Source organism: Diospyros lotus, chromosome 4 (genome assembly GCF_014633365.1).
Source record: "Diospyros lotus cultivar Yz01 chromosome 4, ASM1463336v1, whole genome shotgun sequence".
Classification (NCBI taxonomy): domain Eukaryota; kingdom Viridiplantae; phylum Streptophyta; class Magnoliopsida; order Ericales; family Ebenaceae; genus Diospyros; species Diospyros lotus.
Window position 1 is genome coordinate 38511764 of NC_068341.1, and position 26355 is coordinate 38538118.

The 26355-nt window shown below is 39.8% G+C and overlaps 1 protein-coding gene across 1 annotated transcript in view; it reads left to right on the top strand.

Annotated features, from left to right (window-relative positions):
* LOC127798702 (zinc finger CCCH domain-containing protein 41-like) overlaps positions 1-24640 on the top strand; it is a 44399-nt gene extending 19759 nt beyond the window's left edge. Inside the window, exons 2-5 of the mRNA XM_052332248.1 lie at positions 16504-17384; positions 18781-20001; positions 20590-20949; positions 23902-24640. Coding sequence (XP_052188208.1) covers positions 16626-17384; positions 18781-20001; positions 20590-20949; positions 23902-24354 — 2793 coding nt within the window. The 5' untranslated portion in view covers positions 16504-16625 and the 3' untranslated portion in view covers positions 24355-24640. The remainder of the gene's footprint in view (positions 1-16503; positions 17385-18780; positions 20002-20589; positions 20950-23901) is intronic.
* Positions 24641-26355: the final 1715 nt, after the last annotated feature.

A 26355-nucleotide genomic window follows, 5' to 3' on the forward strand; every position in this document is an offset into this window, starting at 1 on the left:
AATCAATTCAGTCGTCCCATTTACCTAAACCCAAAGCTGCTTCAGCCCCTTCTATTCACCCTATGCTTATCAGATCTAAGTCTAAGCAGCTTTTGGTCACTTCCCCTCATACCTTAGTGAGTTCCCTAGAATCTAATTCAATTCATGAGGCTCTCTTAGACTCTCGATGGGTTAAGGCTATGTAGGAAGAATTTTCTACTTTGCAACACAATCATACATGGAATCTTGTTCCTTTCTCTAAAGATATGAATCTTATTGGTTGCAAATGGGTGTTTAGAGTTAAGCATAACTCTGATGGATTAGTTCTTAAGCATAAGGCTTGGTTAATGGCCAAGGGGTTTCTTCAAACTCCAGGATCGATTATGCTGAAACTTTTAGCCCTGTCATTAAGGCTCCTTCTATTAGTATTCTCCTTGGTTGTTACTTTTGGATGGGACATTCACCATATAGATGTGAATAATGCTTTCCTCAATGGTGATCTAACTGAGGAGGTCTTTATGTCACATCCTGAAGACTTTGTAAATTCTCAATTCCTTCTCTAATGTTTGTAGGCTGAAAAAGTCACTTTATGGCCTTAAACAAGCTCTTTGACCTTGGTACACAAAATTGAGAGCTTCATTACAAGCTTGGGGGTTTTCAAGGGTTGTTTCTGACGGTTCTTTGTTCATTAAGAGGACTTCTAAGTATGTGTTGTTCATTTTGGTGTATGTAGATGAAATTTTGTTGGTCATTTTGGATACTCACTTTGCTCTTAAAACTCTCAAGTCTGTCAATTCTTTCCTAGGGTTTGAGGCACATAGAGATCATAATGGCATTTATCTCACTCAATCTAAGTATACTTTAGATTTGTTGAAGAAGGCAACTATGCAGGATTGTAAACCTTGTGCCACACTTGTGAATTCGAGTGTTTATTTGACTAATGAGGGTGATTCCTTCTCTAATCCATTACTGTATAGGGCTATCATTGGTTCTCTACAATATTTGACATATACGAGACCGGAAATTGCATTTTTGGTTAACAAGTTGAGTCAATTTTTGACTGCTTCAAAGCTGCAGCATTGGTTAGCTTGTAAGAGGCTACTTCAATATCTTAAGGGAACCATTGGTCTGGGCCTATTGTTTTCTCCATCTTCTAGTGATTTATCAATGGTTGTGTACACGGATGCGGATCATGCAAGCTGTAAAGTTACTAGGAGGTCCACCAGTGAGATGAGCAAGCAACTCTTAGCTGGTCCCCTTTAGGATAATGACCCTCCCTCATCAAATAATACCAACCCATTCTATTCTCTAACAACACCAATCATCTTCCCCGTCTTCATGGCTTGAAATTCACACATATGAGGGAAGAAAATAGCACGACAATTCAAATCTTTAGTTGGTGAACAGACACAAGATTGGTAGATAAATTTGGTACATGAAGTACTTGTTTGATAGGAAGATTTGGGCTAAGGGTGACCTTACCCTGTCCTGTGATGGGAATTGAGGTTCCATTGTCTATTGTGGTATGTTTAGGGGTTTTAAGAGGTTTATAGGTGTCAAAAACATGTAGATCAGGGGTCATATGGTCAGTGGTTCCTGAATCTAGGATCCAAATGTCATTCTTATCAATTTTTGAGGTAGAAAAGGAAGCAGAATGTAGACAAGTACCTTTATGAGCAAAAGAGCATGCCCCATCCTGAATGGTCTTTAGGAAGGATTTGAGTTTGTTGATTTCTTCAGCATTCAACTAATTAAGATCAAAACCAGAGATGGATTTTGTCTTATCTGTAGCTCCTCCCTCTTCTTACCCTTTGTTGGAAAGATAGGCCTGGTTCTTTGATACTAGATTTTTGAAGCCTCCCATTCTGCCTAGGCTTTTTATTTTTGTATCTCAAGTGTGCCTAGGCTTTTTACAGTAGGTGCACCACAACCCTTCACGATTGGAGATTTTAGTTTGCACTCCTGGTTTCCTTGTTTTGAGCCTTGCTCCTTCTCCCTTAGTTGAAACCATAGCTAAACCTTCTGAACTGGGTTCGCTAAGCACGGCTACCCTTTGATTCTCTTTACTTCTAACAATAGCAAAAACCTCATTAAGGGAAGACAGTCTCTCTACCAAGAATTTGCACTCTAACTTGATCAAATTTTGTGTTAATACTAGCTAGGAACTCTACAATCCTATCTCTTTCAAGCATTCGACTGAGGGTGGCAGCATCCTCACTGCACACCATTTTGATGTTTTGGTAATGATCTAGTTCTAGCCACAAGCCATTCATCTTGATATAATATTTTGTTACTGTCAAAATCCCTTGTCTAGTGCTATTAATCTTTGTTTTAATTTCAAAGATTATTGAGGCATCTTGGACCTTAGAGTAGGTTTGTTTGACTGTTCCTCAAATCTCCTTTGTTGAAGCCAAAAACATATAATTTTTACTCACCACGGGTGGTTGCATAGCATTCCATAGCCACGACTTAATCAAGGAGTCTTCAATGTCCCATGCTATGAAAGTAGGCTCAGAGACCTTAGGAAAGAGAGGGGGGGGGGGGGGGGGGTTAGTCGATCTTTCCTCGGCCTTTGAGGAAGGTCCTTACCAGCTGGGCTCATTGTAAGTAGTTCCTACCATCTAGGCAGTAGGAATGATGCATTCCAGGCTACTCTCCGGCTCCAACTCCTGTTGGCTGATCAACTAGAGTTGATTCTCTAGTTGTCATATCAGGGGTGACTTTTGAGATTTTTGACATGCTCTCCTTAACAATCGGGTGAATAAAAAGATAGCAATGAAGGCTTGGCCAAAGAGGATGTGAGGAAGAACAAGGACATGCAAGAAGGCACAGTAGGGTTTAGGGGCAATAGGAAGGTATCGCTAGCTTTGATACCATGTAGAAACTGAATAATTCCTTGATGAAAACATATGTACACGATAAGTCCTCTTATAAAGGAGAATGGATACAACATAGGAAACCTATAACACTTAAGAAAGGCAAACGATGCGGTCACCACTCAAGACCCGGCCTAAAGCCGACCCGACCATGCCGGAACAATATTTTAATACTTCTTAAGTTTTAGAATTCTACTTGGTTTAGGATTCTACTTTATGTTATTTTAATACTTCTTAAGTTTTTAGAATTCTACTTGATTTAGGATTCAATTTCATGTTTCTACTTGATTTAGGATTCTACTTCATGTTGGATTAGGATTTATTTCTATTAGGATTCTAGTTGGATTTTGTTTTCCAAATATTAGATGGATTTGGATTAGCCAAATACTATAAATATGCTTAGGATTTAGAGTTTGTAATCAAGTTTTTCTTAATCAAATTCAGCAACCTATTTGGGTTTTCTTAGCAAAACAGTCTTGTTTTTGCGTCTTCTTGAAAGCCAAGCTTCGGCCATTGAAGTTTGCTCTTTCAAGGGTTTATTTTGGTGTGTTTTCTTCACACTCGCGCTACACGCTACGTCAGGTGGTATCAGAGCGGTTAATCAACCAATCAGATGGCCAATCTTGAAGGTAACGGTAGCAACCAGCCTCGTGACGGTGATCAGGGGTTGTCCGCAGTTTGGAGAGCAATCGAAGAATAGCGGGAAGTAACTCGTACTATCCAGCAGCGATTGGAGCAACATAGCAACCAATTGGGCACCTTACTACGAGTTGATGATGACAGGAACCTGAATAATGGGGTGAATCAAGCCGGAGCGGGAAGACCACCCATTAATCATGTCCTTGTTAATTCTAGAAGACCAGTGATTGAAGATAGCGATGAAGAGGATGATTTTGGTCGAGCAATAGCTAACCCTAGTGGTAGAGGGGTTAGGAGGAATGCGCATCAGCACAACCACTGGGGCAACGATGAGTATAAACCAAAAGTTGATATTCCCACCTTTAGTGGAGATTTTGATATTGAGGGGTTCTTGGATTGGATCACTGAGGTTGACCGTTTTTTCGAATACATGGAGATCCTAGATGAACGACAAGTAAAGTTAGTGGCTTACAGGTTGAAGGGCGGTGCATCTATTTGGTGAGAGCGATTAAGAGAAACGAGATTGAGGGAAGGCCGACAGCCAGTTCAGACATGGAGACGAATGAAGCAACTGTTAAGAGGTAGGTTTTTGCCCCCTGACTATGAACAATATATGTTTGAAGCTTATCAAAGATGTGCATAGGGAATGAAGAGTGTGAATGAATATACCTCTGAGTTTTTACGATTAGCGGAGAGAAACCAATTGTCAGAAAGTGACAATCAACAAGCAGCTTGTTACTTGAATGAATTGAAGCTTGCTATTCGTGATAAAATTGGGGTTCAGATGGTTCTGAGTGTGCAAGAAGCAAGGAACTTAGCTTAAAGGCTGAGTTAATGTTGAGTGAGAGATCTTGTAATGACAACTATCGTCGGTATAGTGGGAATGAAAATAAACAACCAGCTTTTGATAAAGGCAAGTCGGTTCAAGGAGCGCAACCCTCCAATCCACTCCATACAGTCAACCCTAATAAGGCTACAACGGGGGGAAACATTCGAGGTACTACTTCTAATCTTCCAAAATCCCCTAATCCTTATGCAAAGCCTATTCTTTTAAAATGTTTCAAGTGCAATGAGGTTGGGCATCGATCTAGTGATTGTCCAAGGAGGAAAACAGTTAACATTGTAGAAAAGGAAGAGGAAGATGTTGCTGAAGAGGAAGTATATTGCGGGCCTGATGGGGAGGATGACGAAGAAGATTATGGACATGGGTAATATACTTGTGTAGTGAGGAAGTTAATGCTATCTCAAAAGAATGAAGATACTACTCAACGGCATAAGCTTTTTTGCACGAGGTGTACGGTGAAAGGAAAAATCTTTGAGTTGATTATTGATAGTGGAAGTCAGGAGAACATCATAGGAAGAGACGTGGTGGCAAAGATGCAGTTAACTCCTGAAAAACATCCAAGCCCTTACATGATTGGATGGATCAAAGAAGTTGGTGGCATACATGTGGATGAACGTTGCAGGGTGCCTTTCTCTATTGGTAAGTACTCCGACGAAGTCTATTGTGATATTGTTGATATGGATGCTTGCCATATTTTATTTGGGAGGACTTGGCAATTTGATGTGGATGCTAAGCACTCGGGTAGGAAGAACACATATCAGCTTGAGAAAAAAGGTGTGCGTTATACTTTGTTACCCATAGTGGAAAAGAATCAAACCAAAGCTTCTAAAGTGGAGGGGCGAAATTTTCTTAAAATAAACACATAAACACACTGAGTTTGTGAGGGAGTGTAAGGATACTCGAGAGGTTCACTTATTGGTTATCAAGGGAGAGAGTGTGAGTGAGCTACTGAAGGTGAATCAAATTCCAGTGGAGGTGCAGGGATTGTTGGAGGAATTTCATGATGTGGTTCCTGAGGAGTTGCCTAATGAGCTACCTCCTATGAGAGATATTCAACACCACATTGACTTGGTTCCTGGTGCTAGCTTGCCTAACCTACCACACTGCAGGATGAGTCCTAGGGAGAATGAGATTTTGCTTGAGCAGGTAGAGGAATTGTTGAGAAAAGGGCACATTCAGACTAGCATGAGTCCATGTGCAGTGCCAGCATTATTGACACCAAAGAAAGATGGGAGTTGGAGGATGTGTGTTGATAGTAGAGCCATCAACAAAATTACTATTGGATACAAATTTCCAATTCCTAGGCTCGACGACATGCTTGATCAACTTGATGGGGCTGTGTTTTTTACCAAAATTGATCTTAGAAGTGGTTATCATCAAATTAGAATTCGACCTGGAGATGAGTGGAAGATAGCTTTCAAGACGAGAGATGGGTTGTTTGAATGGTTAGTCATGCCCTTTGGACTAACCAATGCACCAAGCACTTTCATGAGACTAATGAACCAAGTATTACGCCCTTTCATTGGTAAATTCGTTGTGGTGTATTTTGATGATATTTTGATATACAGTAAGTCTATTAATAAGCATGAGGGGCATATTCGAGAGGTGTTGAGTGTGTTGAGGGAAAACAAACTTTATGCTAATTTGAAGAAGTGTACTTTTATGAGTGAGAGCTTGTTGTTCTTGGGCTTTGCTATAAGTAAATAGGGCGTAAAGGTTGATGAGGAAAAAGTGCGAGCTATTAGAGAGTGGCCAACTCCTAAAAATGTCAGTGATGTTCGAAGTTTCCATGGGTTAGCAACTTTCTATAGGCGGTTTATCAAACACTTTAGTAGTATTGTGGCTCCAATTACTGAGTGTTTAAAGAAAGGAAAGTTCCATTGGGGTGAAGAACAAGAGCAAAGTTTCACCTTGATAAAAGATAAATTATGTACCGCTCTTGTCTTAGCTTTGCCAAGCTTTGACAAATTGTTTGAGGTTGAGTGTGATGCGAGTGGAGTGGGTATAGGTGCTGTGTTGTCCCAAGAGAAGAGACCAATTGCATTTTTCAGTGAGAAGTTGTGTGAAGTCAGAAGAAAGTGGTCTACTTATGATAAGGAGTTTTATGCAGTAGTGAGGGCTCTTAAGATATGGGAACATTACTTGATTGCCAAAGAATTTGTTCTTTACACGGATCACCAAGCTCTTAAGTATTTGAGTAGCCAAAGGCAATTGATGAGTGATATGCATGCTAGATGGTCTGCTTTTATTGATAAATTTTCATATAAAATTGTACATAAGTCGGGACAGCATAATCGAGTGGCAGACGCTTTGAGTAGGCGTGTGGATTTGATCAAGACCCTTAGTGTTGAGATTGTTGGGTTTGAGTGCTTGAAAGAATTATATGCGACAGACGAGGATTTCAAACATGTGTGGGAACAATGCATGTCTTAGCAACCATCAAGAGATTTCTATGTGCATGATGGGTTTCTCATGAAGGGAAATCAGTTGTGCATCCCTTGCACATCTCTTCGTGAGAAAATTATTCGGGATTTGCATGGTGGCGGCTTAGTAGGGCATCTTGGCAGAGACAAGACTATTGAAGCTGTTATGGGAAGGTATTATTGGCCAAGAGCAAGGAGAGATGTTTCTATTATTGTGGCGAGGTGTTATATATGTCAAACAGCTAAGGGGCACTCTTCTAACGCCGATCTCTACATGCCATTGCCTGTTCCCAATGCTATTTGGGAAGATTTGTCTATGGACTTCATGTTGGGTCTACCGTGAACCCAACGAGGTATGGATTCTGTTTTTGTAGTGGTTGACAGGTTTTCCAAGATGACGCACTTTCTCCCATGCAAGAAGACGGCAGATGCAGTAGCTACAGCCAAACTGTTTTTCAAGGAGATTGTTAGACTACATGGAGTCCCTAAAACTATTACTTCGGATCGTGATACAAGGTTTTTGAGTCACTTCTGGATTACCTTGTGGAGAATGTTCGATTCATCTTTGAATTTCAGTAGCACAGCACAACCCTAGACTGATGGACAGACAGAGGTGGTGAATCGTACCTTAGGAAATCTGATTCGTAGTGTTTGCAAAGACAAGCCAAGACAATGGGACCTAGTCATAGCTCAAGCGGAATTTTCCTACAACAACGCCATGCATAGCTCAACAGGAAGATTACCATTCTCTATTGTATACATGAAAGTTCCTAATCATGCATTGGATTTGGTAAAATTACCAAAGGTATCAAGTTTTAGTGTTGCAGCTAGTGACTTAGTCGAACACGTTCAAGCAGTTCAGGAAGATGTCAAGCAAAAGTTGCACTAAGGCGAATAAAAAGTACAAGGCAGCAGCTGACAAGCATAGGAAGAACAAGGTATTTGCGGTTGGAGATGAAGTCATGATATTCATGAAGAAGGAACGGATTCCTACAGGACAACAGAACAAGCTCAAGCCAAAGAAGTATGGTCCTTACATGATTACAAGAAGATCAATGATAATGCTTATGTTGTGGATTTGCCAAATCATATGGGTATTTCCAAAACATTCAATGTTGCTGATATTTCTTTGTATTTGCCGGACGTTGAGTTATCATACGCAGATCATAATTCGAGGACGAATTCTTCTCAAGTGGAGGTGAATGATGCGGTCACCAATCAAGACCCGGCCCAAAGCCGACCCACCACGCCGGAACAATATTTTAATACTTCTTAAGTTTTAGAATTTTACTTGGTTTAGGATTCTACTTTATGTTATTTTAATACTTCTTAAGTTTTTAGAATTCTACTTGATTTAGGATTCAATTTCATGTTTTTACTTGATTTAGGATTCTACTGCATGTTGGATTAGGATTTATTTCTATTAGGATTCTAGTTGGATTTTGTTTTCCAAATATTAGATGGATTTGGATTAGCCAAATACTATAAATATGCCTAGGATCTAGAGTTTGTAATCAAGTTTTTCTTAATCAAATTTCAGCAACCTATTTGAGTTTTCTTAGCAAAATAGTCTTGTTTTTGCGTCTTCTTGAAAGCCAAGCTTTGGCCATTGAAGTTTGCTCTTTTAAGGGTTTATTTTGGTGTGTTTTCTTCACACTTGCGCTACACGTTGCGTCAGCAAGATACATATGTACATTTTTAGGAAAGTTTCCTAAGTCTGAATTAGGAAAGTATCCTATTCCAGATTTGGAAGCTTCTAAACAGACACATTTTGATTTCTTCTTTGATGAACCTTGGGGAACCAACAATATTAGATGTTTCTTTCTTGTTGTACTTGTTGCTTTCCTTGTTTGTACCTTTCAGTTTTTCTAATAACTGAAAGCCTATAAATAGGCTGAAACCTAGAGGATTAGGCAGTTGTTGAATGATATCTGATTCCTTCCCTCTCAATTTCTCTCTCCCTCTCTGAATTCCCCCTCCATTCTTCTGATTTCTCCCTCCCTTTCTATTCTCTTTCTCTTGATTTCTTTCAAATTCCATTACAAACCCTAGTTTAAACCTAAGTGCATGACAGTACCCTGCGCTGTCTTGCAGTCAGCAAGGATACTCACTGAGTACATTCAACCACTGTCAGAATCTGCATCAGTGTTTGACTATCAATAATTGAACTTAACTGCCTTTCAGCTATGGATTATTATACTACTGAATTAATTGCTTTATAAGTTTTTGGTACAATGACGTAGTTGATGTTATGGAGTTACTTTTGCATATTGAGTGATGTTCAATATAAGAATTGAATTGAATGTGATCCTGTTTATATCCATATTTATCTGCAGCTGTGCTTCTTGCTTTAAAATGATCACTTTTCCTTTGAAAAGCCACATGCTTTCACTTTCCTCATTGCCTTGCCATAAGCTTAAACATTGCAGTTTATGCGATCCACTGGATATGGGTTGCCTGAGAGTCATGTTAAATAGGCAATCATATTAGATAAACATGCTCCAAAGTTGTGAGCTGATGTTATTTTGATTGGATATCATAACTTAGTATTTTTAGCATGTAACTGACCCTACCTAGTGGGATTAAGGGTTGTGGCTGTTGTTGTATTATACCTTAGTATTTTCATTATTCAAAAAGAATGTAACTACAATTTTTCCTTGTATTAAACTGTTGAAGAGAGTTGGTGGAAAAATAATTATGATACTGAGTACCTTAGATAAGAAACATGGTGATTGCATTCCTATCTTTAGATTCTGATGTTATTTGCTATCCAGTATTTATTCACTACCTTTAAGTACCATGTTGGTGTCTTGCTATATTTGTCTGTAAAAACTGGGAAAAAAACCATTTAGGCTTCTCTTTATGGGTTACAATATCATGCAAATTTCTTTTTTCAGAGGAACTGTAACATATAATCCTTCCACTAGGATGGCGTCAAATAAGAAAGTTGCTTTAGTAAGGTTGTGCTGGTATGGTGTATTCATGAGAACATTTCCTTGTTCCACTTGAAAAGAGGGGAAAACTATAGCTGCATATTCATATATGTCTTGGTCGCATTTACAGGTTGGCTGTGATTTTGTGCCTTTTAAGTACTTCATATTTCTCCATTTTAAATCATATCTTGGCTCCAATTTACAGATTTATGTTTGAGGAAATAGCTAATTCTTCATTTGCTTCCATAGTTTGCTGTTGTTACTTGTTATTGTAAACTAGGTGATGACATGGAGTTGAAATACAGTAAAGAAGATGCTTCCCCTTTTTCTGTTCCACCCTTCTTTCTCTTTAGAGGGGCAAAACAAAACAGATGAAATGGTTCCTCGTGTGTTATTGATTATCTATTTTCTTTTTTTACTCTCAAATTAGTTTGGAAGTTTAAATGGCATTTTTGAACATGAAAGATGCCTAGGTAATAATATAGGAAGTTGGTTTATCTTACTAATTTGTGAACGTAAAGGACATATCATCTACTCTACCGGTTGTTTATTGTTTTACCTATAATATACATGTATCTTTATCCTATCATACAGTTAAGACATGATAGGATGTGTGATGGGTTCTAGGATATTGTTATGGACCGCCTATATGATAATTGTAACAGAATAATTAACTCTCATGCCACACATGTTGGCAAGTGGCGCGGAGGCAAGTTGCGCAAGTTGCGCTTGGTAGGAGACTTCAACTTGCCATGGGAATCAGTACAAATAGAAACTGATCCCACCGAAGAGCTCATGAATGAATTGAATCTCGATTTTCCCTCTTAATTTTCCCTCTCTTTCTCTCGTTCTATACTTCTCTCTCTCCCTACAGTCGAACTTCTATCATAACTCCAGAATTCCTTGCGGAATTCTTGAGAAAACTCTTGCCAGATCCGTTAGATTTGACAATTTGGTATCAAAGCCCATCCGGGCCAGTTCCGATTAAGGTGAATTTGGAAAGATGGCGGAGGGTACTAGGATGAAGAACATGGAGATGTAGCTGCAGTAGTTTGGCTCCACAGTGTCGGACCTAACGGCGAGGGTGGATCAGCTGGAGCTTGGATCCAATCGCAACCATGAAGCGATCATATCCATTGATCGCAAACTAGATGGAGCAGTCAATCAAATCTGTGAAGAAGTGGGAGTGCAGATCAGGGAACAATTACAGGGGTTTATGGTGATGTTCACCCGACAACACCAGGTAAGTCTCTCGCCTGATTTTCCTCCTCGAGACAGAGAAGAACCGATTCTTCCCAACCATGGGACGAATCGAAGGAGGCCGGGAACATCTAAGATGGAGGAGGATCAACTGGAAATAGGAGAAACTGCAGTCGAACGAAGACAAGGAGTAGTTGGGGTCCAAGGTCATCTGGGAATACCCATGCCTAAATTGGATATTCCCATGTTTGACGGAAACACCCCTAGATGGTGGGTGAGGAGGTGTGAAAGAGCCTTTGAATGGTATGATGTGCCGGAGCCGCAGCGGGTGACTTTAGCTGCAGCCTATCTCAACGATGCAGGGGATGATTGGTATCAAGGATGGGCCAAGGTGAAGGAGGAGTGCCATTGGGCAAAGTTCGCGGAGGAATTATGTGAGAGGTTCGGAGAAAGGGGAATGACTGATATAGTAGAAGAATTCAATAAGATTTGGCAAGGAGGATCAGTGGCGGAGTATCAAAGGAGGTTTGAAGAGTTAAAAGCACTGATGCTTAACCACAATCTGTATCTCACAGAAGGATATTTTGTCTCGAGCTTTATAAGTGGATTGAGCGAGGAATTGAGACCTATGGTGAAGGTCTTGCAACCAAAGACCCTTAAACATGCCACCGATAGTGCCAGGTTGCATGAGTTGATAGTGGAAGCGCTTATGAGAAAACAAAGGTTGTTGAATAGGGGAGGAACCCACAATGTGTTGACTCCCATGGGAAGGAATCGGGGAAGAGATAATTTCAGGGGCATGCAGGAGATGAAGGGCTTGCCATCGATGGGTCCTAAAGTACAAGGGGATAGACTAATGGAACAGAAAAGACAGGCTAACCTCTGCTTCAAATGTGGAGATAGGTATTTTTCGGGGCATCAGTGTAAGAAATAACTACTGTTGCTAGAAGGCGAAGAGGATAGTCTTGAAGAAGAGGACGTAACGGAAACACAGGAGGAAGGAGAGGAAGATAATGGAGAAATTTCATTGCACGCATTGCGGGGATTGGCTAACAAGAAAATCATTAAGGTGGAAGGAAGAGTGGGGGAATACAAGTTGATGATTCTCATAGATAGTGGGAGCACACATAGTTTCCTGGATGAGAAAACTGCAAAAAAATTGAAATGCCCTCTCATTAGTATGCAACCTCTCACAGTGATGGTAGCAAATGGAAGTAAGGTGGTGAGTAAATCTACATATGCTGGATTTTGTTGGGCCATGCAAGGAGAAAGTTTTGAAACTGATCTTAGATTGCTCAAATTAAAGGGTTGTGATGTGGTCCTAGGAGTAGATTGGATGAAGCATGTGAGCCCCATATGCTTTGATTTTAATAGGATGGAGGTGACATTCGAGAAGGAGGGAAGAAGAATGTCTATAGTGGGGAGCAAGGAAGTGGGAATGTGTAAAATGATTACAGGAAAACGGCGGCAGAGGATACTGAAGCAAAAAATGAGCAGTGTGGCCCAACTCTTTTCCATTCAAGCACTTGAAGAGGAAGAGGAAAGAACCAGTAAACGCAGGAAAACTCAGGCTGGTGGTCAGCAGTCCAGCCCAACAGGCATGGGAGGTAAACCAACTTGATTTACTTTTGGTTGAATATGAGGATCTTTTTAAAGAGCCTAAGACCTTACCTCCACCTCGAACCCACGACCACTCCATCATCCTGAAACCTCAAACAGAACCCTGCAAGACCCAAGCCTATTGTTATCCCCCACCACAGAAAACAGAAATAGAGAAAATGGTTAAAGAAATGCTGCACCATTCTCTCATTCAACCTAGCCATAGCCCGTTTGCATTCCCGGTTCTATTAGTTAAAAAAAGGATAGAACGTGGCGTTTTTGTGTAGATTATCGACAATTGAATGCCCTAACTGTCAAAGATAAATTTCCCATTTTCCTCATTGAAGATCTCCTAGATGAATTAAAGAGTGCCACCATTTTTTCTAAATAAGATTTGAGGGCAGGCTACCACCAAATTAGAATGAACCCTCAAGACATTCATAAGACAGCTTTTCGAACCCACCAAGGCCATTACGAATTCTTGGTAATGCCTTTTGGTCTCACTAATGCTCCAGCCACTTTCCAATCCTTAATGAACCAGATATTCGAACCACACCTAAGAAATTTTATTCTCGTATTCTTTGACGACATACTCATGTATAGCCATTCTTTTGACCAACACCTTACACACCTCAAGGCTACTTTTGAGATCCTTCGATTCAACCAATTGTATCTTAAGAAGTCAAAGTGTTCATTTGCACAAGGACAAGTTGAATACCTGGGCTATATCATATCAGGAAAAGGGGTTAGCACTGATCCGCAAAAAATGGCAGTTGTGCAGGCATGGCCCAGACCAACCACTCTCAAAGCATTAAGAGGCTTCCTAGGCCTGACTGGGTACTACAGGCTGTTTGTGAAGGGATATGGAATGATAAGTCGACCCTTAACGCAGCTGCTTAAAAAGGAAGGGTTTAGATGGGGGCCTGAAGCGGAAGCAACCTTCAAACAGTTAAAACAAGCCATGAGCGAGGCACTGGTATTGGGATTACCGGATTTCAACAAGACCTTTGTGGTCGAGACCGATGCATGTGATGACGGTATAGGTGCAGTACTGATACAGGAAGGCAGACCCATAGCATTTCTCAGCCAAGCACTAGCTCAAAGACACATGGGCTTGAGTATTTACGAGAAGGAATTTGTGGTAGTCTTAATGGCAGTGGAGAAGTGGAGGCATTATCTAGAGGGTAGTCAATTTGTGATCAAGACTGACCACCAGAGTTTGAAGTACCTGCTGCAACAGAAACTCCACACATAACTACAAAAGAAGGGTATGGCAAAAATGATGGGACTTGATTACATTATACAATATAAGAAGGGCAAAGATAATGTGGTGGCAGATGCTCTTTCAAGATGTCAGGAGCAAGGAGAGGTAGCAGCCATCACAACGATAGTACCAGGATGGTACCAAGAGGTGGCCAACAGTTATGATGCAGACGACCACATCAAAAGGATCCTCGAGCAATTGATCTTGGATCCTAACAGTAGAACAGGATACAAGCTACAGAATGGAGTGCTCCGGTATAAGGGGAGGATAGTAGTGGGAGACTGTCACCAAGTGAAAGACAAGATCCTTCAGGCCTTACATGGGTCTCCTTTGGGAGGACATTCAAGAATTTAGAATACTTACCACAAGGTAAAACAACTATTCTTTTGGCCTAAATTGAAAGACACAGTAACTCAGTTTGTAATGACTTGTGACACTTGCAAACGGTGCAAGTATGAAACCGTGGCCACACCAGGGTTACTGCAACCTTTAAGCATTCCAGAGCAAGCTTGGGAGAGTGTTTCTACGGATTTTATTGAAGGTCTTCCCAGATTAGAGAGTAAGGACTGTATATTGGTGGTGGTTGATCGACTTACAAAATTTGCACACTTTATCGATATATCGCACCCTTACACCACTCAAGAAGTTGCACGAGTGTTCCTTGAGCAGGTTATCAAGCTACATGGGGTTCCTCGCACCATAATATTTGATCGGGACAAAGTCTTTACCAGTCTCTTTTGGAAAACGTTGATGAAATCAATGGGAATCCAATTGAACATGTCATCTGCCTATCATCCTCAAACAGATGGGCAAACCAAGAGGGTCAATCAGTGCCTGGAAAATTACTTACGATGTTTGTGTTTTCAACAGCCTAAGAGATGGTATAAGTGGTTAGCTCTAGCCCAGTGGTGGTACAACTCAAGTCACCACAGTTCCATCAAAATGTCACCATTTGAAGCTCTCTTTGGGTACAAACCTCCCCTACTTCCGACCCCACCTGAGCTAACTAATGTTGCAGCAGTGGATGACCACCTTCAGTAGAGACAAGAGTTACTGCAACAACTAAGACGCGACCTGGCTATGGCACAAAATAGAATGAAACAGCAAGCAGACAAAGGCAGAAGCGAAAGGGAATTTTCAATAAATGACAAGGTGTATTTGAAGCTCAGAAGCCCTCAGATAAAGGCCATCACCGACGAACCCATAACCAAGTTCAGCCCAAGGTACTACGGCTCTTTTCCCATTTTAGCGAAGGTGGGTAAGGTAGCCTATAAACTGCAACTACCAAACAGTTTTCATATCCACCCAGTATTTCACGTGTCCTTACTCAAGAAATACATGGGGGGCCAACCAGCGAGCCTTGAGCTTCCAGCGGGAACCAAGAACCAAGAACCTACAACTAAGCCAAAAGCTATCCTCGACAGGCGGGTCATCTACTAGCAAGGGGCACCCTTAATTCAAGTACTGGTCAAGTGGCATCATCTACCCATGGCTGACAACACGTGGGAGTACCTTTGGGATTACTCCAGCAATTTCCTAGGGTAGCAAGTTTACTTTGTATTTCTTGAGGACAAGAAATTCCTCAAGGGGTGGGTATTGTCATGGACCGCCTATATAATAATTGTAACAGAATAACTAACTCTCATGCCACACATGCTAGCAAGTGGTGCGGAGGCAAGTTGCACATGGCGGGAGACTTCAACTTGCCGTGGGAATCAGTACAAATAGAAACTGATCCCACCGAAGAGCTCATGAATGAATTGAATCTCGATTTTCCCTCTTAATTTTCCCTGTCTTTCTGTCATTCTATACTTCTCTCTCTCCCTACGGTCGAACTTCTATCATAACTCCAGAATTCCTTGCGGAATTCTTGAGAAAACTCTTGCTAGATCCGTTAGATCTGACAGATATGTATCGACATGATGTTTTCAAGTTACTTGCTGGATAGACTTGCCTTAATCAGTGTTCAGATATGATATTATTGTTGTATTTGAAGAGAACAGTTTATGCTTATTTGAATTGTTACTTGATTCAGTTGATTGGGAAACTAATAACCCATCACTAGTTTTTACACAAGAGGCTGATCACCTAGTTGAATAAGTCCAAAAGCTTTCCTTTTGTGAGGATAAATTATGGCAAATCTTAGCCAATTGAACTGCAATTAGATGTACATATTTTCTTTACTAACTCTATGCAAAGTAGACAATCTGTTTAAGTTTAATATGTCATCTCCTTTTCTCTTGGTTCTCATTGATATTTTTTATTATCTTATTGCCTTCCTTTTTTTTATTTGTTTAGTAGTGTCTATTTGGATCCCTCCCTCTCTCTTCTTTCATCACCAAACCTATAGTCCTAATATCAAAAGTTTTCCTTTTAATTCATGGTTTAGGTTTTATGGTGCTGACATCCAGGGCATTTGAAACCTCTGGGCGTGGTAAGTCAGCAAGTCAAAGTGTGCTTGCTTATGGATTTTACACCACCTCCTCATCAACTTTGCATTTCCAATCCAATCATTTGGATATAGATTGATCTTGCCCATATTCTTTTGTTGCATCGTGTATAATTTAACGATATGCTTATGATTTGGCCAATGATTTTTTGTTTTTCTTCGGAGTACAAATGAATTGTTTTTCTCATGCTTATGGAGAGTAAATTTGCATGCAGATTTAGCTATTTAGCTTGTGTTTCAAAGATTCTTGATACTGTTCTTCTGTTGTTTTTGATGAGTAATTGTTTTCCTTGATAGGTGTGCCAGTAACTGTTGAACAATTTATAGCCAATGAGGTTTGTTAGTTCTAACTGACAAGGAGTTTGGAGTTCTTGATGCTATAGAACGAGTTGAGGATTTTGTTTCTTTGGGGAGGCACAATGGACCTAAAAGTTTCATCTCTGAACACTATGGGTCTTTCATCTTCCTATTGTGTCAGTGATCCTGAGAAAGAAATTAGCGATGATGACGACGATGATCGTAATCATAAGCATCGCAGACGGGAGATACAGTCCCATTCTTTGGAGAGAGAGACTCCAGAACAAGTTCTAATAAGGCCATACAGAAAGAGAAACAGACCTTTTGAATATGGGCACTCTTATAGGGAAAATGATTCTTGGTCAAGTGAAACTGGGAAAGGTTATAATATGACCCCTTTAGTGAAAGATCCATCCGTGAAGTTTGAAAGACGACACCTTGGATTATCCACATTTCCCCGCCCTCCAATCAGGTTTAATCAGTTTGCTGAGGTTGGTCTTGGTAGGGGTAGAGGAAGGGAATCTGGTTCGTGGAACCAACGTGATCAGAGGTTCAGCTCTGTTGATATATCTTCTCAATTTGTTCCACATGGATCTGTTGCTTCAAGTCTGTTTGCAGGGAGGGGGTTGCAATATGTTTCAAACTCACAGAGCACTTCCTGGGGTGCGTTTGGATTGATTCCAGGGATACCAAATGGTGGTGTGGATACAATTCATCCCCTTGGTTTGCAAGGAACACTAGGACCATCGATTACTCCTCCACTAAATATAGGTTTTCCACGCCAACAATGTAGAGACTTTGAGGAGCGTGGCTTTTGCCTAAGAGGAGACATGTGTCCAATGGAGCATGGTGTGAATTGGATTGTTGTTGAAGATGTTCAGGTATGTGATATTAACTTGTGTCTACTGTGCCTTAAAACTTTCATGGCCTATTTGATGTTGGATAATGCTTGAGAAGACGCAGTAAGTAGTATATGGCAGCTGTCTCTTAGTTGAAACCACAGACGAGTGGTGGAGGAATTCTTTTCTGGACTAAGTTCTTACTTTGACCACCTGTACTCTGTCTTATGAATGTGATTGACCATTGGAAGTAAGAAGGAACATAAGTTTCATCCTTCTATATAGAAATGGATGAAAACTTTCTCTTTCTATGAACTTGATGTGACATCAGTGAAAAGCTGAATTTCAGATATTTTACTGATGGAAACCAAAGGAATTGAATGAAATATTCCAAGAGATGAGTTGATTCAACAACTATAAGTAGCATTTATAAGTCATTTTAATGTCCTTGTTTTGGTTATAGAAGAATAAAATCTCATTTAAATTGAAAATTTGAGAAAATGGAAAGGAGACGAGGGATATAAAGTTGAAGAGAAATTAGACATGATTAATAAAATTATTCTCTTTTTAGACATAACCAAATCACTCTCTCTCTTCATTAAAGGAGGTGCCTTTTTGTTATCATTATGCATTTTCATTTTTTTCATTGTTAATGCTGTTAGTTTTAGTAAACAATATTTAGTTTCTGTTCCCAAACTGTCATCCATCATTCATTATATTGACTTCAGTTTTTATATCCAATCATTTTCATGCATTTTTAATCTTTTTCTTTGTTTCTCTTATTTCTCTGAGATGCTTTTGGGAATGTTTTTTTGAAGCTCGCTAAAACAATATCCTCATTAAATAATGATTCTTGGAGAACATATGGCTCATATTACTTATGCTTCTTTGACCTTAAACTTAAGTGATATCTCCTACCATCTCCTAATGGAGGAAGTGCAAGGTTCAAGTTTGGTTGGGCCATGTTTTTGGCTTACTTGTAGAATAAAGGAATAATAGTTTATTTCCAAGAGCTGCACATAGTCACATGAGGCAGGTGAGTGGATGGTAGCTACATTTTTTATTTCATCTTGGTTACTAGGCTTTTTTTAGTTGGATATGTGGTACGTATATGAATGCTTTATACACCGTTTACCAACCTATTTGCTAAAAATGATGCCTTTCTACCGTAAATGATGGTTTCCTTGTTCAAACGTGATTATCACGTATCCTATATATAGACCTGGTTATTTTGTTTATTGTGATCAGGATGTTCTTGCCATTGTAAATGATGTTTAGTCTTTTAGATGGGTTGTTCGCTATTTATATATCTGCTATTTTGACTTGCTATATTATGGGCCTTCCCAAAATATAGTTTCTATTTTCTTAGAGCAACATATTTTTGTTGGGGCATATGATTAAACTTGCTTTAACTAGGTTAAAGTTTTTGTGGTTACAGAGCCTTTCGCAGTTCAATCTCCCAGTCTCACTTCCAAGTGCACATGTGCTGGGGGGACCCTCTGCTTTACCTTCTGTTGCTGCTTCTTCTAGCACATTGATAAATAGCAAGAGGCTAAATAGCAAAAGTAGGAAGACTGGAATGGGTGAGACTGCTGTTTTCACTGACTCACTTGGGGCAAGTGGAACTGATTTTTATGATCCTGATCAGCCTCTGTGGACTAATGATTGTCCAGAAACTTCTAATGGACTCCGAAGACTAAATGGATCTAAGCCTGATGAAACTGAGACTTTCTTGGATGCTGACTCTGCTGACCATCATCATGTCAGATTGTTTGATGGATCTGACACTGAATGCCTGGTGAGGACCACTGAAACTGCTGTTGGATCTAAAATAACAACTTCATCCATGGGGGGAAGAATTGGTACAAACAATAAATCAGAAGTGAAGGAGAAAATTGATTCTGCCATAATGTCCTCAAACTTCAGTGAGAAAGAAGCAAACAAAGATCAAGAAGCACCAGCCAATCTTCATGGAGCTGCCCTCCAAGGGAAGCAGGTTGTTACAGAAGATGTTGGCCCGAAAGCAGTTGATTTATCTTTAAAGACACGAGGTGAAACTGGATCTAATACCCGGAAACCTTCTCAGAAGGCACTAAGAACTCTATTTATAAATGGCATTCCCCAGAAAGAGAACAAAAGAGAAGCCCTTCTTTCACATTTTCAGAAATTTGGAGACGTTATTGATATTTATATTCCATTGAATAGTGAGCGAGCTTTTGTTCAGTTCTCAAAGAGGGAAGAGGCTGAGGCTGCTCTGAAGGCGCCTGATGCTATAATGGGTAACAGATTTATCAAGCTATGGTGGGCTAATAGGGACACCATACCTGATGATGGAATGGGTACTGTTAATAGTTTATCAGTAACTGGCCATGGGTTGTCAACTGTCTCAGTTCCAAACCGATTTTCTGTTGCTTATAGAGGAAAGGATAATCTCCAAATTGTAGCTTCAAAAAATAGTGTTCCAAGCACTTCTGTTGCTGTTGTTCCTGTCTCTGATTACCGCAAGCCTGTAGCGACCAACAGTCTAGAGGCCCCACCTCCGTCGCAAAAGAAACTGGAGAGTTTAGAGATTCTGAAGGAGGAACTTCGAAAGAAGCAGGAATTGCTCGATCAGAAACGCAGTGACTTCCAGCGTCAGTTGCATAAATTTGAGAAACAAGTAATATTTAGTTTACCCAACATTTCATTTCTCAGTGTTTTATCTGTGTTTTTTTTTTTTTTTTTTTTGGGTTTTCCCACTCTTGTTGTTTGGTCTTTCATTCATATCATTGTTTCTTCTGAACATTGTGTTTCATCTGTGCTATTTTACATGACCTTGCAGAAGAGGTAGAGGAAGACAAAGAAAAACTTAGTGGGAGACTTCTAAATATAATATCAGTTATAAGAGCCTTATAGAAATAGATAAAAATTACTAGAATTCATGTAGTTGATTCCAAATAGTGGGATTAAGGGTTGATATATTGTTGTTTATGAGTACCCTGCTATCTGGCAGCTTTGGTTAGGCACATCAACATGCTTAGGGATCACTAATACTACATCAACCTGGATTATTTATTATTATTTATGAAACAGCATTGAGTTGTGAATGTATAAATAGAAAGAGAGGAAGAGACTTGGCAAGTTGTTTGCTTGCCATCTTCCTGGGTGTCCAAGCTCCAGGAATGTGATGAAAGTAATTTGGGATATAGCAATATAAAACCACACTATATTTTTGACCCTGTTATCTTCTATTTATCACCTTTTGCAGACTTCAAGTGTCAAAGGTGAAGTACCATCTGAGCAGGCTGCTAAGAGACAACAACTAGAAGCAGTAGTCGATGTTGCAAAACCTGCAAGACCCAGATCTGCTGATTCTTGTCCTGTTATTACATCATCGCTAGCAGAAGTGAATCAAATGATAGCTGAGAAGAATAAATCTTTGGGGAATGTGATGCAGCAAAGTTTCAAACAAAGTATGATTGCAACATTTCGGGAGCCTTCAATCTTGAAGTATTCAGTTCGTCCTTTGGCACCTGCAGGGGCACCTTTTGTCATGAATAGATTCAAGTTGGACAACCGTCCCATGGCATTTAAAATTGTCCCGCCTTTGCCAGACGGCCTAGCAAATGTGAGTCTTTGCTCACTCCCTTCCATATCTATGCATTATGTGCTTTTTTTTGTTACCTGGTGAAGTAAGATTCCCTGCCTCATGGAACCAGAAAATGGTTTTTTGCATGCTTGAAAACAGTGAATTTAGTGAACTGAAGTGATCCCAAAGTTTTTTTCCATATTTATTTTCTTTATTTTCCTTGAAAGGAAAATTTTAAATATATAAATAGGTCTTTGCAAGATTAAATTTAAAAAAAAGGTGAACTGTATTATTATTGTATTAGGCATCTAATTCTAAAAAAAAAAAAGAGCTACAGTATACTAAAATATCTTACACTCTGATAGCATAATCTAATTAATCATACTGTATTACATTTTAGAGCATGTAATTCCTGTTCCCGCTCATGTCCTGAAATGAAATGAACATCAGGTGATATAGGTCGCACCTTTTGCTCTAGGCTAAATCAGAATGCAAAGGCTTTTTATTTTTCAGGATTACATTACTATAATTCTCTTGGTATTTGTTTGAGTAGATAATCTGTAATGAGGTGATGGGTGTGCTAGGGACATGAATTTCATTCTCTAAGATAGCTCTATTTTTGTTGACCTTTGCACCTTTTTTGAGCTTTTCATATGCAGCATTACATCCATCCCAAGGGAAAACAAATTTGAATATTGGTAGATGCTTGGCAACATTGACATAATCTGTTTCCTGTTATATTGACTCTTGTAAGTTTCAAGTATCGGTATCAGCATAAACAATTAAACTGTTTTTTGTTATAAATTTTCAAGTATTGGTATCACACACTTGAAATATAGAATAGGGTATGAGATTTATAATTGGTTATATGGAGAATTCTCTATGGATTTATGCATAAATATTAGTTAATGCATAAAAAATGTATTTGGAATATTATTCTAAATAATAAAGAAGTCTTTAAGAAATATGAAGCAAAGCTACGTCCTTGAGTTATTTGGAAATGAGAATTTAGATAAATCTGATGTTTGGACTCTTAAAGTTGCAAGGGGAGCAGTGAAATAGATGTTGCCAGTAAAAGAAGTTTTGAACAACATGTGATAGCTACACGATTTAAAGCTAGGGAATGAATCGTCATGCCCCTGACAAACTTTAAAAAATCTCCATGCAGCTACCTGAAGGATACTTGTAATGTTATTAGGGCAATGAATTGGACTGGCGAAGGCCTTGGATTATTAATTATCCCAATATGCAAAAACTAGATGTAGAGTTGTTGTCGTAATAGAACAATTGAAACTTGTTTGTTTCGGAAAAGCTTAGCAGAAAGTCGGTAGGGCTAGGTGGAAGGGCAACAGTTACCCGAAGGGGGTCCTGCGGAAAGGTGGCCCTGGAAGGAGAAGGGTCTTTGGGTGTGTGGAGCCGTGGAAGGGTCTTCCGAAGGGGTCTCCAGGAGAGCTTTAGGTCTTTCGATCTACAAGGCAGAAGACAATCAGAAGGCACATAGGGATCTCTCCTGCGCGAGCCCTCCAATGCTTAAGTCAAATGTTGTCATGTTGTGGCAGGATGCAAATGCAATGTGGATGAGTGTCAGATGGCATCTCACGAAGGGTGGAAGGTCTTTGGAAGGGTATGTGCAGAAGAGTCTGAAGGAGGTCTTCGGATCTTGGGAGAAGGATCCAGAAGACAAGGGGTTAGGGAGTATTTATACCCCTCGAAGTACTGGGACACGTGGCACCGAAGGCATGTGGCATAACCCTTCGAGTAAGGGTGTTCGGTTGTCACTGGATTAGGTTTCGGGAGGAACAAGCCTTCGGGGAAGCTAGTTCTCGAAGGGTTTGTTAGGACCCTACAGTGGTTAAAAGGGTTTAAATAGTCGTAGGGAGGTTGTAACAATAGTTGACAATTGTAACAAATAAATAGTAGGTTGTTAGCTATAGTTGTACAGTTGTAGCAAAGTAACAGTAGGGTTGTAGCTGGGAAGTTAAGCAGTTGAGGTGGTTGATATGATTGAAACAACCAATGAGGATGGGCCTATATAAAGGGGCTTTCCCTCTCAATAAAAGGGGACCGATGAATACTTTGACAACTTTCCAATTCCTTCTCTATCTCTCAATTTCCCTCTGTCCACTTCTCTCTCTCTCTCATTTCTCCCTCTCTTTCTCTCTTCAATTTCTACCCTAATTCCCCTCACCTGAGGAGAATTATCTTGTCAGGACTGAGACCTTGATAGGGTCTTTGGAAGACTGCCTTGGCCTTTAGGGAAGCTAGTTCCCGAAGGGTCTTTGGAAGGCTACCTGGGCCTTCTGGGAAGCTAGTCCTCGAAAGGTCTTCGGTAGGCTGCTTAGGTCTTTGGGGAACAGGCCCTTGAAGACCCTTCCAAGAGAAGGCATTCTCCCAGACTTAGCTGGCTTCTCTAGGGGAACTACCTCGGAGGCGCTATGGAGGAAACCTCGCAGAGGCTATGTTACAAGTTACAACAAGAGTAATTTTGATAAAACGGCCTCCCTGATGCACAAGGCTCGCTGCTTTGTGAGGGTCTTCTTTTAATGCATGTGAATTTATAAATGGAGCAAATTTATCAGGAGGTGAAACCACTGGTTGGCTTGCTGTGGCGAACCAATTGCTAAGGGAGGTATATTCTGAGTGGGCTGGGGCAATTTAAAGCAGGAAGCAAATATGTACCCTAAAAATAGATATTTAAAAGGGGATTGTGACATCTATTAGTAATCTTTTCTATATAGCAGGAATGGGGCCTTGTTTATTTTTTTTCACAGTATAAACTAATCGCACAATGGTTTTCTTTTTTTCACAGTATAAACTACCCCGTCATTCTGTTGTTTGATGTCTTAGAACACTTTCCCCTGCCAAAGTACAATTATTATGCATCTTATGATTGTAAAATTTTATTTTTGAATGGATTGAGCAAATTTATGAATCTGTCTTTGTGCCTGTACTTTGTCTGTTGATGGTACAAACATTCTTGATATTACCAAGGTTGCTGCTCTGAAGGAACACTTCTCAGCTTATGGTGAACTATTAGCCGTAGAGCTAGAAGATGTAGAGCCTAGCAATGCAGAGGCATCCAAAAATTGTTCAGCACAATTATCTTTCACAACACGTCGTTCAGCTGAGAAGGCATTTACAAATGGCAGAAGCTGGCAAGGGCACCATTTGCAGTTCATTTGGATGGCTTCGAATAACTCTAGAAATGTCAATGGTGTTAGAGACAATCCTCCATCTGCTTCTATGGTCCCTTCAGATTCTAACCTTAAGCCTGCAGAAATCACACCTGCTGATTTATATGTTGCTGTCTCGGGAATTGGGGAATCTGAAAATTTAGAAAGAAAACAGAGTGGTGAGGAGCATATGGAACAGGATGAAGGTATGCAATCTGATTCACCGGAGATTTCATGCAAGAAACAGTCCCCTAAAGGGGATGGTTGTTGAGGATAGCCTAATTTTCATATTGTACAGTGAGGTAAATTTTTGATAAATTTAAAATTGTAGTTGTCTTGGCAATTTCTAAATTCTAGTTTACAATTTTTCTTATCTTCTGCTTGAGTCATGTAAAGAAGGAATTCTGATTTTCAAGTGTCAACTCTGCACAAAGGGTTGGACAGTCTTCAATTATGTCTTTCTCTAAATAGTTAGGTATGTTTAGAAGGGAGGATTGAAGTTGAAAAAACACTCTCAAAATAAACTGAAATGTTACAGGTCTTCTTTTCTTTGAACATTTCCATTCATTATGCTATTATACCAATCATCTCGTGATGCTGATTTTGATTTATGAAGTCTAGCCTTGTTCAATTGAGAGAAAACTTATCCCCCATAGACTTTACTAGTTTTCTGTTGGAACACCCAATTCTGACATTCAAGGGGTATAGAGAAGTCCAAGATCGTGTCCTGTAACTTGGTACACTGAAGTTTTTATTTGATGTCCATCGGAAAGTAGTTGAAAGTTTTGGGCCAAAAACAAGGTAACATGCTTCATTTTTGTGAATAGATGGTAATTCATATTCATATTGACTAGGTCATATTAGAGATGGCAAATGGGTCAGGCGATTCATAGGTCGGCCTGGCACTGTAGCAGACAGGACGGGACGGGCCGGCCCTCCCAGCAAAATGTCGGCCATGCCGGGCTAGCGATATGTGGCCCGCGGCCTGGCCTGGCCCCGCCTGCCCACCAAAATGGCCCATGGGTCGGCTCATCAACTAGCCTGTTAAAATGGCCTGGCTCGGCTCACCAAAAAATAAATAAAAAATTTAAAAAATATGTTTGTAAAATTATGTTTACTGTAAACATACTTTTACTGTAATGTTTGTAAATATAATTGTGTCAGTAGACATAAATATTATGTTTGCTGTAAAATTATATTTTGCAGTAAACATAATTTTATAAACATTTATAAGTAAACATTGTTTACTTATAAACATATTTTAAAAAATATTTGTTACATTTGAGAAAAAATTAAAAAAAATATTTAAAAAATTATGTTTAAAAAATTAAAAATAAATTATTCATGGGCCGGCCCAGACAATCAGGTCCATGACTCAACCCGGCTCAGCAAGCCTACGACTTGGCTTGACCCGCGTTGGCCCATTTATTAAAAGTCAGAGGGTCGTCTCGGGCCCCAATTTCCATTACCCCAGCCCATCTCTCTCACGGGCCAAATTTGGCCCGTCCCATCAAATGGGTGGTCCTAGCGGGAGGCGAGTTGGGCCGGGCCGTCCATTTGTCATCTCTAGATCATATATTGAAGGTAGATCTAGTATAAATCAATTATAGAAATTTTATGAACAGTTCCTGTAATTTTGGATCGAAAACCAACATAACTTCTTATTCGAATCTCTCAAGAAATATATATGATACAGGGTAACCGCTCCATGTTAGTCGGTTAAGAGTTGGAAACTGTCTGATAAGGCAGTGGGAGAGAAAAACAATCTCCTAGGGACAAAAATGTAACAAACTATACACTTAAAACAAAATATACAACACTGCATAATTACGTATTTTTCTACAGTTCCTAAGATGTCCATCCTGCAAGTACATCAAAAGCAGTCCAATCAAGCTAATGTTTTCAAGCCAGTGACGAAGCTTAGTCAGATAGAATTTTAGCTCAAAAGCTCTTTCCAAGGCTAGCCATAGAGTAAAGGAGTACTGGATGCAGGCCAGCTAACAGTCTAGGGGCCCACCTTTTTTTTACCATTAATAGCATGTCTAATGAGTCTCATAGGAGTCGAGTCGGGACAGATCGACTTCCTTCCCTTCCAGGCATTTTGTACCTGGGACAAGTTTCATTTCAGCTAATACTAGTTTAGTTTTTGAGATTATTATTCTTGCTTAGTTTAGTTCTTTACTTGGGAGGTTTAACATAAATTGATTACTTGGAGAGCCATTTCCATCCAGCCATGGCACCTCATCCATCATCATGGATCACGGTTTTCATT